The sequence below is a fragment of the Hippoglossus stenolepis genome, chromosome 13, assembly GCF_022539355.2.
Source record: "Hippoglossus stenolepis isolate QCI-W04-F060 chromosome 13, HSTE1.2, whole genome shotgun sequence".
NCBI classification, from domain to species: domain Eukaryota; kingdom Metazoa; phylum Chordata; class Actinopteri; order Pleuronectiformes; family Pleuronectidae; genus Hippoglossus; species Hippoglossus stenolepis.
In genome coordinates, this window is record NC_061495.1 from 2,128,838 (window position 1) to 2,143,701 (window position 14,864).

Consider the following 14,864-nt stretch of genomic DNA (forward strand, 5'->3'; position numbering starts at 1 on the left):
GACTCGTTCACAACAACAGGAGAATGTGGGGAAACCGCAGCAGGAGGAGATGACGAATTCATTCTGCTGTGGAAATCACGTGTTTTTGTTTAACAGCACATCCACACCGACAACAATCTGGAATCTCCTCGTCTCTCCAGGTTGACGTCTTCGTCTTTTTAACCAGAGCGCTGGTGGGAAACTGACTCTCTCACACACAGTCGCTCATTTGAGGAAGTTGTCTCCAGTGCAGGTGTTGGAGCAGCTTTAGTGTTTTAAATGTTTTCCCTCTTTTATTCTGAAGTCCTTTCACGTCGTTGTTCTCTTCACGTTTCACAAACATCACATCGTCCAACTCTGGACCTTTCCTAGCAACAGGCCTCGTTTGTTCAGCCGATCTAGAAATAGGTCACAAGGTTGGGTTTTTTTCCTGCCCTCCTCGAGTAGCCCATCTGCGCACACACACACACACACACACACACACACACACACACACACACACACACACACACACACACACACACACACACACACACACTCACCCCTTCTCATGGTTAAATAATATAATTCCCTGCCAGAGGAGGAAAGCCCCCACCTGCTGTGATGTGGAATCTAATCTGAGCATGTGTGATAATCTCCGATGGCCGAGCGTTGCCGTTTTTCCGAGCTAATCCTTCATCTGACGCTGTTTTTCACTCTGACCTATTTGGAAGGAAACGGTGATTAAGGTCTGAATGGAAGCGTCGCATGTAAACAGCAGCCGACAAAATAATGAATCACAGAGGAAAGTTGGAGGGTGGGGGGGGTGGGTCAGGGAGGTTAAGTCTGTTTCCCGCCTTCTAACGACTTTCAGAGAAACACCTCCGACTGAAACCTGGATTTTCATCATCAATTCGTCCACTGATGATTTGGGTGATTTAGATTTTTTTGTCTTTTTGAATAACAAGGACTTTTTTGTGACAGGAGCCAAAATGGTGGCAGGAAGTCACAGTTTCACATGTGCAAACATACTAGTGGTGAAGCCTCCCGTTCACTTTCAGTCGTGGGAGCGAGGGGGCGAATTAAACGTCGGCTTCCTGTGGCGCAGGAAATCTGCAGCGTGGCAAACTTCACTGGACTTTGACCGGCGACGTCACCGCTTCAATAACGTTTGTGTGGTTGACTCCACTCGGTCGTCATCAGCTCCTCCTCCTCCTCTTCCTCCTCCTCCTCTTCTTCCTCCTCCTCTTCCTCTTCCTCACCAACATCTTCCTCTGTTCTTCACTGCACATTTTCTCGCAACCAAAAAAACTCAGATTCCAACAATCACAACCTCAAAAATGACGCACACGGTTGATTTCCGTGTGCGTCACATCCTGCACAGCTACGACACGTGATGAGCTACTGTTGTTGTGTTTCTGACGCCGAAGGAGAATCAGCTCACTGCGCATGTTGTTCTCTGGTATTTGACGGATGGTCGATGCTGTTATATTGTTTATATCTTCAGTGATGAAGACGAGGTCTAAGAAAACATCCGATTAGCCGCAGTGCATGAATGGACCCTGCACCACAAAGAGAAACGTGAAGGTTATTGAAAAAGTATTTGTTCTTTCTCTGTCTCCACACGTTCACAACCTGCGACATGATGTAGAGGAAACTCAGTGAATAGCAGAACTGTACGAATGTGTGAAGGGCTGAGTGTGACTTGTAGTGTTAAGAGCTTTGATTGGTTAATCAGACTGAATGTTGACCTCTGATGAATCCTCAGTTCGTCTGTGACTGGTTCCGTTAACTCACATTTCATGAGGGAGACGGAAGAAATGTGCATTTCTAAGATGTGAGTTTTCCTCTTGGATTCGTGTGATTGTTCGATGGTGAATGTGTGATGACACACCTCAAAGTGTGAGGACCCAGTTAAACCACAGCGATTCCAATCTCAACCAGTCATGTGCAGTCTGCTGATTTATCCTCTGAGGCCTTTCCTCCTTTAAACACTGTAAACTGTTTACTTCAGGAAAACCTGTGTTAGGATTTGATTTTAAAAAGAATCTGTGTTGGTTCAGTCGGAAAAGTTTCTTCTTGCCAAACGAAAGATGAAAAAAAAAGCCTCTAACTGTGTTTTCCTGGCTCTGAACCAGATTCAAACCACCGGGCTTCATTCTCACTTCAAACCACCTCCATGACTGAGGGGATGTTTGATGTTCTCCCAAATGCACTGAAGCCGCCCTCACCTCTCAGAGGGAGAAACGCCAGAGGTGTGGAGCTGCACCGACAAGTAGAACTTTCTGTTCTGAGCAGAGAAGCACAGATAACGCAGCTCGTCTCTTCTCTCAGGAAACTCAGCACAAACTGATTGAGACACGAGGACGATGGATTTGTCACTCGAGCTTTAATCGGCTCAATAAGTTTGTTAAAGGAGATGTGATGATGAAGATGATGATGATGAAGACTCTGGTGCTCGTGTGTTTTTTGTTTTGGAGCATGAACAACACATCTGTCCGTACATTCCTGAGCAGCACCTGGTCTGCAGACGTCAGGTGTCAGAGCTCTGAACGTCTCAAGACGAGTTCCTGCACCTGCAGCGCCGCTCGTCCTGAGCCGCTTTCAGACGTGAACTCCACAAAGTGTTCGGAAGAAAACAGCTCAGATCAGACATGTCCCGGAGTTTGTCTGGAAGCTTCACGGTGAGCGAGTGGGCGTGTTGCTTACGTTATTAACACATGACAGATTGAAACTGGAAGAACACAAATATCTCAGGATGAAGAAGAGGAGCCGCACACGTAGAAGACGAAGACGTCAACTTGGAAAGACGAGGAGGTTCCAGAGCTTTTGGTGATGAGGGCCGACGCCGGTGTGGATGAGCTGTAAACAACAACACTGATCTTTTCCACAGCAGAATCTTGCTAAAGGGCACTTGGGATTGAACCAGGAACCTTCTAGAACCTTCCAGAGTTTATGTCTGACACCGGCTTCACTGTCGGTCATCAGTGAATATTTGTATTCTTAGTTTTTGTAGATAAAAAAACCTGTTCAAGTGAGGCTTGAGGCTTAAATAATTTCTTTTATAGATTTATTTAAGGGGAATTTTTTTAACAAGACATTCAAATATTCTACAGTAGCAAGAATGTAAAATAATGACTCCTCTTCCGTTGTAGAGAATCACCGTCACTCTGCAGGGTCCTCGTCTCTCCTTGACATTGTCACACACTCTCACTTTCATCTGCCTGCGTCCTCTCTCTCACACACACACACACACACACACACACACACACACACACACACACACACACACACACACCAGCCCCCCCATGGATGTCAGCACTGGGCCCAGTAGCAGCAGCTCTCCCGCTCAGCTTGGCCTCATTTCCCTGCGTCTGAGCGGAGGCTGGATGTGAGACCCGGAGCCACAGGCAACACATCAAAGTGGCTAATGGCTAATAACTTCCAGAGCTGATGTGGGCTCACAGCCACTGAGGTGGAGAGAGAGAGTGTGTGTGTGTGTGGGGGGGGAGAAACACTCCTTAAAAGCATTGTTTACTGTTAGTGATCTTCTTCTTACCTTCACTCCAGGAAACAGAAGCATCAGGGCTTTTTCCGTTGCAGCTACAGTAACATGATAGTTGTGGTTTGTGGCCTAATATCGTACTTATATCAAAAACATTTGAACATCTGCAGGACGACTGAGCTGTTTCTCACAGTCCTTAGATTTCTGATGTGTTTCTTTTGGAACAACAATGTGATGTCACTCATAAGCTTACAGAAGAAATTATGAATTTAATCCTCCTGAGAATCACTTTGACACAGGCCTCAAATATTACATTTATGCCTTCAGAGGATTTATCCTGAAAACACAGATGGCTTTTCTGCCAGCGTCACCGTACGGATGATATCTGGGATTTATTTTGAGAGAAATATAAAAAAACTATCGGATGAACTGACGTAAAATTCAAAGCTTCAACAACTAGTCAATTAACTAATGTTGATTATTAATCGGTTCGGTCAAAACCTTTGCTGGTGTTCGGTTCTGAAATCAGAGCATGTGATGCACTGTGGGTCAGACAGGATAAAACCCTGTGTTGGACTGTGGAGGAGCAGAACAGACATTTCACAAATCAGTCGATTAATAAAGAAAAGAATCAGCACATTGATTAATAATGAAAGTAATTGTCGGTTGCAGCTTCTCTTTAACCTCTTGCCGTTAATAAATTCCACACATCGATGTATGTTATCAAAAGTGCTCCTGGAAAGACGACAACAGAATCCTGTGTTTCTTCTCTTGGCAAATGTTTTGGTGCCTGAGGGTCGACGGCAGAAACTCGGAGTAGTGTCAAGCAAAGAGTAGAAGGATGAGAGGAGGATGAGAGGAGGAGAGAGGAGGGCGAAGGAGGGAGAGGAGGACAGGAGGATGAGAGAGGCAGAGAGGACAGAGGAGGGGAGAGGAGGACGAGAGGAGGATGAGAGGAGGATGTGGAGGCAGGTCAGGACGAGATGAAGGGAGGAGACGAGATGGTTTAACCTGAAGTGACGTGTGTTCATCGCTGGTCGGATGAACCCAGGGAGGGACGGATGAAATGTCGGTTAAAAACCCCCCCAGAGATGAATCGTAACCTTCTTCCACGAGAGACGATTGTTCAGAGCTGATTGTAGCGTCGGCCTCACATCCAGGGATGATTCAGTTTTTCTCTAATCTCTCTAATCTGGAAATAGATTATTTCAGATTAAACTCAGTATTTTGATGATTAAATACAGAGGAGATTTGAAGGTGAGGCAGAAAAAAGCTGATTAATCTCTTTCACTTATCGTGACGCCTGATTGATGTTGATGTCTCTAATCACATTAACATTAACTTTATCTTCCCCCAAAGGATGAACTGTAATACGTTAGGAGCTCTTGAAGCAGATATATTCAATATTTTTATTAGATATAGATAGGTATGATATTTATGAGAATTTGTTGCAGAATCAAATAGAAATCTGTATTGAGTGAGTTTAACTGTGGTTTCACCCGGAGACTAGACCGAGGCTTTGCTGCCATTTTTCCATCAGTTTGTAGACGAGTGAGAATCCAACACGTGTATTTTGGTTTTAAACGATGAACATGAATATACGTGAAGCTGTTAAACGCCGACATGTCGCTGCCGTGTCGACGTCCGGCGTCACAGAGCCTCTTGTTTTCCTCCTTGTTGCCAGGCAGCTTCTGTCTCACACCTTTCTGAATTCTCTCTCTCTCTCTCTCTCTCTCAGACTCGTAAAAATCCATCTTGTCGCCTGTTTGGCTCCGAACCCTCGTCCGTCACCGACCTGTGTCTCCGTCGCTCTGTGCCCTCCGTCAAAACCCCCCCACCCCCCCTTCCTCACCCACCAGTTCCCACATCACCCCCCTCTTTTAGCCTCTTTGCTGGTCCTGGCTTCCTCCTCCTCTTTTTCTTTCCTCCCTCTCTGAACAGAGGCCCGAGTGTGTGGGGTGATCAGGGTGAGTGGCAGCAGGATGGGGGTGAGGGGGTGAGGGGGGTGAGGGCTGAAAGCAGGGGAGGAGAAAAGACTGAAACAAAAGCTTTGGTTGGAAGTGTGTAAAACATCAGAGCTGCTGTTTTTATGTCTCCGCTCCGACACTGTTAGTGATCCAGGTTTAACGAAAGGAAAAGATCTCTCTCTTTATTATTTATACACTTAATATACGACCAGACGGCAAAAACACAACACACGTTTCCCCTGATGATTGAAAATAAAGGAAAAACGATGAAACCAATAAATACAACACGGTTCTGCAGAATATAAAGGAAATAAATAAGGTTTATTATTTTAATCTGCTCGGCCCTGCACCCCCACCAGAGAGAGAGAGAGAGAGAGACAAATGGCTTCAGAACATCAGTCACTGCTCTGAAAAGAAAAAGACACAAGCGAAACACGACCACAGAGCAAAACAAAACGACGACAAAGACACAAAACGACCACAAACTGCATAAATAGATGCTCGAAACAATCACAGTCTACTCAAACAGACACAAAGTTACCACACAAAGAGGAAAACCCCCCCCCCAAAAAATATACAAGATGAACGAAAAAAGATGCTAAATGTTGACAAATCACTCAAAATGACACAAAAGATACAAACTGGTAACAATTAGGACCATTAGGAGACAAACTGTCTCCTCCACAGAGGGTGGGGGGGGCTTTAGATTGGCTGAAGAGTCAGAAGGATCCAGTGGGCGTTGGCTCCAGCTCTGGTTTAACAGGAGCTTATTAAACTTTCTAACAGGTCTCATCGTCCCCTCAGCGTTCTTTGATTTGTGAGATGTGAACAATCTGGGCCTCGTACCTGTTCAGCATCAGTTCCACCTTTCAACCTGCGACCAACTCCCCGCTGTGCACGAGCCTGGAAACACTTTCAGATTTGTTTGAATCTCTTGTTGATCCCTCCGTCCCACACCCTGAGTCGTCCACGCAGACCGTGTCCACCAGCTGCAACAGGCAAACCCGTGTTAAATTTAAATTCACCTCGAGCGTTGTGCAGTTCGGGTTTAAACCCACAGGAATGCCAGTAAAGTGTAGCCCCTGGTTTACTGGTTTCATTCACTTCTCCAGTCTCATAATGGAGCCAAGTGCTCATTCAGGGGGGCAGCGATCTCAGCTGTGAGCTGCTCGCCACCATCTCTGGGGTGTTTGTCCGTGAGAATGTGGGGGGTTGTAGTGAGGAATGCTGCCACACACACACACACAGACACACACACAGACACACACAGACACAGACAGACACACAGACACACAGACACACACAGTTTCCCAGTCTCACTCCTGATTTGTCTTTCCTAATCTTGCTCCATCCAAAATGCAGAACTTAGTGAAAGTGCTTTAAATGGACTTTCCGTGTGTGTGTGTGTGTGTGTGTGTGTGTGCGTGTGCGTGCACGGGGCATTCAGCCAAGCCTCTCTGTGAACAGCCCCTCTTTGTGGACACAGGAAGTTTGACGGTCACAGAGTTTTAAGACAAACAGCTCGAGTCTCGTTCAGCGCACAAACAACCCACTGAGCTCTTTACACCCCCTACTGGCGAGGGCAGGGGTGACACACACGCAGGAACGACTGATGACGTAAATAGACATAACAAAAACTTTTATTTTAGCAGCTTCTTGCAAAAACACGATCACCCGCTCTGCAGAGGAAACGTTCCTCCAGACGTCGTTTCCTGGAGAATCTTTAAATTCCTCACGTCTCTAAAATCTGCACAACCTCAGCTGAAACGTCAACAAGCGATTATACATCATAAAAGTACTGAAAGTGCAAAACATCCAACTTGTTTTTCTCATCAAATTTGACCAAATGAACACAAACGTATCGATCTGAAATGTTTCTAAGCATAAAAACATGAACAGAATATGTTGTTGTTGCTGCTCTGACAGGACGTGTGAGCACCAGTCTGAGAGCTGCACCAGTCCACTCAGACCAGTGTCACCACATCACAGGCCACAGCTGCAGCTCCAGCTCTAAAAATAAGAGAGAGAGCGGTGATGTGGTCTTTCCCTCAACGTGCCTCCTCGTCCTTTTTAGCTCAGACAGACCTGGCATCAGTGTTTGAACCCGACGGACTCGGGATATTAAAACTCTCCGACCAGGCAGGCGACGGTTTTAGAGGCGGTAACGTGTCCGTTCCTGTCGTCATACAGGAAGTAAAAGATTCCCACAGTTTGGAATAAAGCATTCAGATTTCACTGAGATTCGACGTGACCTCAGAGAAACCTTCCTCCCGTCAGCAGATGAAGGGGTTCCTCTTCGTCTTCATCTTCTTAGTTCATGCTCCTCTTCTTCATCATGAGATACTTGTATTCTTCTGCTCGTGTGTCTGAATTTGACGTAAACACGTTTCTACTGCTTTTCAGGAAATGTCCAGGAAAGTTTATGAAAAGTAAAAGCACAGTTGTGATGTTGAGGAAGAGGAGGAGAATTCTCACATTTAACATGACCACTGAACAACTCTCTCCGTTTCCCACCCTTGTCCTCCCTCGTCCCTCTCTCCGCCCCTGCAGGCAGCCGCCCGACGGTCCAGTACGTGGGCTCGCTGTCCGAGCTGCCTCAGGCCCTGCAGCCGTACTACACGCAGGGCTACGTCCTGGCCGCCCTGCACCCCATCATCCTGTCTGTGGGCCGGACGCGCTCGATGCCCTTCAGCCTGCTGTACCGCGCCATCCTGGCCCGACCCAGACCCAGGTACACGAGTCCAGATCCTCCATTCAGCCTTAATCGAACTGAAACTGTTCATCTTGAGGGGATGTTCTTCCTTTCAGACAATAATTAACACCCTGTTAGTTTTGTTAAGTTTCGTTAATCCTTTTCGGAGATCGATACAGATACTGTACACGAGCTGTGTGCGACACCCGCTGTCCCACCGCGCCCACACACCCGCCATCACACTGTCGAGTAAATAGATGAATGATACATGAAGTCAGCTGCATATTTGATGTAAACCTCTGGTAGGAGGTCAGACGTCTGGAGCGGAGGGGGAGACCATGTTTTGCTTTTGGGTCTAAAGGGATTTTCTATTGGCTAGAAATCCACCCAACAACAGGGGTCCCACAGCCAATGACGTTAGAGTATCTCTGATCGCTGTGGTTTGATTGGATGGGATATTGCAGCTATGACAATAATACTAATGATTAAACTTTTATTTGTTAAGCACATTTCATGCAGAGGGTGTTTCACAACAAACTCAATCAACAAGAGAATAAAAAACACATTAAAACAGTTAAAAGAAGCAACAAACAGAAGGAATAAATAAAAGAATAAAACAAATTAAATATGATTTTGGGAGTTCAAACAATTCTCAGCTGCTGATTTTCTTATTTATGTGAATTTCTGTTCAGAAAATCAGCTTCAGAGGTTCTAAAAAAATGACAATTATTCACTAACGTATTTGTCTGATTGTATTTAAATTTAATTCGACACAGTAGATGTTAGTTATTGTAAGTTTTATGCCAATATTCCTTCTGGCAGTTCCCATGAATCTTGTAATTACTCTTTCATCTTAAAAATGCAGATTGAATTAGTTCAACTCTTGTTCAGTTGTATAATTGCTTTGACAGAATCTGCTTCTCGTCTCCTGCTGAGTCTGTAAATGATTCATGTGTTTGTGTCTGAACCTGAAGCGACGATTACAAGTAAACTGTGAACTCTACAGCTGCCGTGGGTTCGATGCCACAGAGAGGCTGACCCGTCACTGTGTGTGTGTGTGTGTGTGTGTGTGTGTTCAGCAGGCAGACGGCCTCCATGTGTCACAGTGTCCCGGTGCTGAGGGTGGAGGAGTGGCCTTTACCTGGCGACTCGCTGACGGGCGACACGGTCAGAGCGCTCATCGACCGGGTCAGTCACGTCTCCCGCTGCCTAGCAACCGTGATGATTTCAGAAAACCTCACGTGCTGACTTGTTATCACTTTTCTATATAAATGTCTTCTTGCACATTTCTTGAAGGTTTATAATTATAACGTATACCAATTACATTATTCCATATGTATGCAGCTTCACCTCTAGAGGTCACCAAATCCCAGACACTGAACCTTTAAATAAAAGTAAAATGTAATTAGAAGTAAACGTTCTTGGCATCAGAATGAACTTGTTGCTTTTCTCTCGTCCGGCAGGTGAACAGCAGCGCTCGAGGGGGCGTTCGATTCGTGGGCTCGGTCCTCCAGCAGGTGAGCGGGGTCACGAACGGCCGAGTGCACAGTCCGAAGAGGGGCTGTCGCTCCCCTCCACGCTCCCCCCCCCGAACGCCTCCTGGAGACGCAGAGCTGGAGGAGAACACCTACAGTCCTGGTGAGGTCGTCTCTGCTCGTCATCACGCTCACGTCATGAGGGTTTGATGTCAAGTTTTATCTTTGAGTCTAAGTTTCCTCCTCTTCCTCCTCTTCCTCCAGACTTGCGGTTGCTGGTCTTCTTCCACTCCTGGGCTCCAGGCTGCGCTCCTCTGGACTCGCTGGCCTGTCAGTACCACCAGGGGGCGCTCTCCATGCGTGTCTCCAGGAAGGGTCAGGTGGTCAGTGCCCTGGAGGCCGACTGGCTGGAGCTGACCACCGCCTACTACCGCAAAGGCTGGTCGCTGGTGGACTCCTTCGTCTACTGGGACACGCCGAGAGGTTGGTCTGGTGTTGATCCAACGTATTCGACGTTCATTGTATTATTACTCGTGTTTGTTTTATTTCTTTAAACCTAAATTTAGAGTCACTGCAGAAGTGTCAGTTCCTTGCTCTTGAGAAACTGTTTTTACTCTTTCTTCTTCTTCTGTTCTCGGTATTTTTGAACTTTTCTAATTAAAACTGATTCACACACACGTATAAAAACGTCTCTTCCTGTTGTGGCTTCTCTTTTCCACTGCGTCTATATTTGGAAGCGTCTTCCCGACCTTGGCGACCTCACTTCCTGTTCGTCTGCAGAGCAGCAGATCTTCTCTCGACCTCAGAGGCCTGGACATTATATAAATGGAAATATATGGATACACACTCTGACGATCGTGCTGGAGCCGGACTGCTGCAGGATCTTTAAGGCTGATGCCAAAATCAATATTTGAGGGTTTTAAAAAAACATTAATCTGCTGATATTGATTCAGTTTAATAGAAACATGAAGCATATTGTAAACAAAGATTTCTGGAGGATCCATGATGTTTGCAGAGCCAGAATCAGCTGTCACTCGTCTCAGTGTGTTCAGGTTCTTTTCTAATAATCCTCCTGATGTTACAGCTGCTGTGAAACGTGACGTCAGACATTAGCTCAGAGACGATCTAAAGATGCGAAATCACAACACACATTACCTCAGGTTCTGAATATTACTGAATATTAGGATTTAGACCCTGATACACGGACGCCTCAGCTGATCTGTGATGCGTTCAGGGATCATCGGAGCCGAGTCGCCCCAGGGGATGAACCGTCCCGTCGTGATAGATGGTGATGAAACAAGTGGAGCACCTCCCCTGGTCTTGTGACTTATTATTATAAACTCTGACACAGATTTATCTGAAATCAGGTTGAATCAGCCCCCAAAAAAAACATCTGCTCCACATTCACACACAGAAAAACCTCTTTCTAAGAACTGGGTCATTATCAACCCAGTGTCACTCTCCCAGTGTCCCACCGACTCGCAGCTGAGAACAAGAGATGTGTTTGCTTCCCGACAATGAAGGTTGGATAATTATTGTGTTAGCTTTAACACGTGTGTGTGTGTGTGTGTGTTGTGTTGTGTGTGTTTCAGGTGAGCCGGTGCCCAGATCCCTGGAGGGTTTGTTTGTTTACGAGGAGAGAAGCACGTCTCCTCCCGCCAACGACACCATCGTGGTGGAGCAGTGGACCGTCATCGAGGTCAGTAACGGACTGATGAGGATTGAGGACGAGTGTCAGTTGACCCACATAACGATAAACACCTTATCTGCCATCGTCACAGTTTCTGGGCCTTTTCTCTTTCGGTGCTGAAGCCACAGTTAAAAATGTCGTGACTCAGGTGAACTGACCCGTTAACGAGGAGACACGTGGACTGGAAGAAAAGGAAATGGAGAAGTTTTACTTTTTTCAATCAAAAATCTTCGTCACTAGGTGATTTTTGGTTCTAATTAAGTTAGTTAATTATATAAAAAACGGGCTGAAACATTATGATTGACAGCTGAGAGGCTCCTTTGATCACTGGAGCACAGACCCTGACTCTGAATGACGTCACGAGATGTTTTTGTACATCAGGAGGAAAAGGTCGATGCTCAGTCACCAATTTGAAAAGGCTGACCTCTACTGGCCAAACCCTTGACACTGCAGTCCAGGAAGTGGACAGAACCCTACGTATTAAAACCCAGAACCATCTCCACACCTCTGGTTCACGATGTTATTTTCAACACCGTGAACTGAAGTGTTGAAATACGCTTTGTACAAAACGTCTCCACCTTTTTATGTTTTGAGTTTTAGAAGATCTATGAAATTAAAAAAAGGATGAAAAGCAGCCAGGACGGTTCAGTAACGTTTCATTGTCTCCTTGTAAGTTTCTTTGTCCTCTTCTTCTTTCTGTTTGTGTCTCTTTGACACGTTGGTTGTCCTGCAGGGCTCCAACGTGAAGACGGACTACGGGCCCCTTCTTCACACCCTGGCGGAGTTCGGTTGGCTGCTCACGTGCATTCTGCCCACGCCCATCATCCGACACGACAGGTGAGCTCAACACTTCCTGTATCTATGGTAATGTTAATCTTAATCATCAACTGGGTCTGCTGCGTATGGATGCTGTTAACATATAACGTAACATGATGATAATAAGATATGATCCCTCTGTGTGCAGTGACGGGAACCTGGCCACGAAGCAGGTGGTGTTTCTGCAGAGGCCCGTCAGAGGTCAGACCGCCGGGCAGCAGAGGAACCAGGTGAGATAAGGAGATAACAATCCCCTTCAAAAAGAAAAAGGGTTCAAACCTTCATGGAATAAGTTTAATGGAATTTGGTGAAAAGCTATGATTGTCTATGATGAAGGAAAAAGCTGATGTTTATGTGGCATCACTGCGCCCTGGTGAACAAAATCAGAACTGCACCTCACGCACACAGTGAGCTGAGACTGAAGTCTTGGAAACTTTGAACCTTCTCACGATCTGAGGTCACAAAGACCAAAACCTCCTCGAGCCAAAAAGTACTGCAGCTCCTATAAGACAGGTCTAAAAATAAGGTCCGTGTAAATCCTAAATGTGATTTGAGCAGTTCACGACGCATTTAAGATCCAGAAGAAGAGAGTTTAGAGGGAAACCAGGGAACTAATGAGGTGTAAACATCTGTCCTGAGGCCAAAGTTCAAGTTTATGTCAAACTGTCCTCGTTGTGTATAAATACAAGTTGTGTTCGGTCATGTGAGATGTGAGATTCCTCCGAGCTGTGATCTAACGTCCGTCTCCTGTGTCCAGACTCTGTCCGTGCACAGCGACGTGTCCAGCCGCTCGGTGAGCCGCTCGGTCAGCAGCGCCACCGTCCCGCCGGAGGAGCTCTCTCCCACCGCGGGAGGCATCGGCGGCTTCCCCGTGTTCGGGGGGGGGTATCCCAGCGCCCTGTCCCACCTGGAGGAGAACGGCTTCGAGCAGGAAGAAGGGAAAGCTGAGGTCACGTGTATGTGAGCAGCAAATCAGACGGATTTTACATTTTCCTCCAGGAGTTTAACTCCAGGATTCAAACAGTGTTGGACTAACGGAGAAGAGACTTGAAGTCTCCACAGACTCTTCATCGGCCGTTGTGTTACTTTTAAAACTCTGCACTTTTTAAAAATGTTTTTATTGAAGCCATAATGAGGTTTTATTTAGAGACGGGTCTGAGTCCGAACCTTTACATAGAAACCACACACACACAGACACACACCTATGAAGCACAAACTGATTTCTGCACGTTATGGAATCAACACTGGTGATAAACGAGGGATTCACCTTTTTTTGACCAATATCACTTTTCCTGCTCTTTGGTTTTTCTGTTTCACACATTTTTTCCTCAATTGACCAGAGAAAGTTCTCTCATCTCCCTCAAGACTTTTTATTGGTGCGTCCAGATGTTTGAAAACCTTCATATCTCACCTCGGGTCCGACTCGGCTCTTCTCCTCCAGAATATTTGGTACTGACAGTTTGCAGGTTGACGAGTGACAGTTACTACGACCAGAGGACGTTAGAAACCCTCATCGTGTTCAATCTGACCGGGGCCATATTTGAATCATTCTGGAAATGGTTTATGTCCAATCATGCATTTGTTTGACAGTATTATTTAATATTTGTTCGGCTGCTGTTGGTGTTACACGTTTATTTTTTTCTTCTGTTTAATCTGCTGCTTTCTGCTTTAGAGCGTAGATGGTACTGACGTGTCCTGTTCAGAAAACATTTGATATTTTCCTTAGTGTCGAATCCATGAAAATACTAAATCTACTTTGAGTTGATCTGACTGATGTATTTTTTCTGCTTTATCTGAACAACATGTTCCTTTATCACCACGAACACACACACACACACTATATATATTGGTAGAAGACATTTGCTGAAAACCAGTGTCCAGCTGTTAAATGAAATGATTTGACCCTTTTTAAAAACTAGATTTTAAACGTCTTTTGAAAGGTTTATATCTTCAGCAGGAACCTGTGGACTCAGGTCTGAGTTTCACAGACAGGATAGAAAGTATTAACTCAACTTACTGTTGGTTTTTGTTCATTTCTTAGGATTTGTTGACAATAATGTAAAATATAGTCGTAGATACATTTCCTGTTATTTCTTAACCAACATTAACTTCAGTCTTTATTCAGACGACAGCAGTTGAGCTACAACTTGAACAACTTTACCTGCAATAAGTATTTTTCTTTTCAGGAAAATATTAAACCATCCATCACTGACAATATGTCAGGAGAGCAAATGTTAAATCTTGTCTTTTAATGCTATGAAAGGGACAATGTTGTAAATATCTAAAGACATTTTCACTCAACTGCAAATTTGGGTTTGAACTAATTGTGATGCACGTTACTTTATTTTTGAGAGGAAGCTGCAGCTAATAATTCATCACTGAAGTCGTCAGATGTTTCAAACGATGATATTCAATCAACTGTTAATCATGTGACCAAAAAACACTGATTGATCCTATTTGAAAACTACTTTGGTTTTTTTATTTTTTAAATGATTATTTTATAATCAGAATAATTCGATTTTCTGTCCAGTTAAAGTATATTTGAGATTTTCCAGTGAGTGACGGGTTCAAAGTGGTTATGTGACCATGGTTATATGTATATGATGTATTCATCATCAGGTTTAATAAATGTCAGTATTAATGTTGACTTTGTACATTTTGCCTCTTTTATTTTTCAAGTTTAACTTTAAGTTTCACGTCAGTTTGTTTCCGTACATTCACACAAATGTGTGTAGATAAAGTGTGGATGTAACCTCAGTAA

The 14,864-nt window shown here is 45.0% G+C and overlaps 1 protein-coding gene across 2 annotated transcripts in view; it reads left to right on the forward strand.

The window, feature by feature from the left end:
• The window catches only part of rftn2 (raftlin family member 2), a 16,408-nt gene extending 1,658 nt beyond the window's left edge, over nucleotides 1-14,750 (forward strand). Inside the window, exons 2-9 of one of the 2 annotated variants that reach the window (XM_035174514.2) lie at nucleotides 7,981-8,161; nucleotides 9,202-9,310; nucleotides 9,586-9,760; nucleotides 9,862-10,080; nucleotides 11,190-11,296; nucleotides 12,021-12,124; nucleotides 12,252-12,333; nucleotides 12,861-14,750. In XM_035174514.2, coding sequence (XP_035030405.1) covers nucleotides 7,981-8,161; nucleotides 9,202-9,310; nucleotides 9,586-9,760; nucleotides 9,862-10,080; nucleotides 11,190-11,296; nucleotides 12,021-12,124; nucleotides 12,252-12,333; nucleotides 12,861-13,067 — 1,184 coding nt within the window. In that variant the 3' untranslated portion in view covers nucleotides 13,068-14,750. The remainder of the gene's footprint in view (nucleotides 1-7,980; nucleotides 8,162-9,201; nucleotides 9,311-9,585; nucleotides 9,761-9,861; nucleotides 10,081-11,189; nucleotides 11,297-12,020; nucleotides 12,125-12,251; nucleotides 12,334-12,860) is intronic. The other variant, XM_035174516.2, reaches the window with a different exon arrangement.
• The last annotated feature ends 114 nt before the right edge of the window (nucleotides 14,751-14,864 follow it).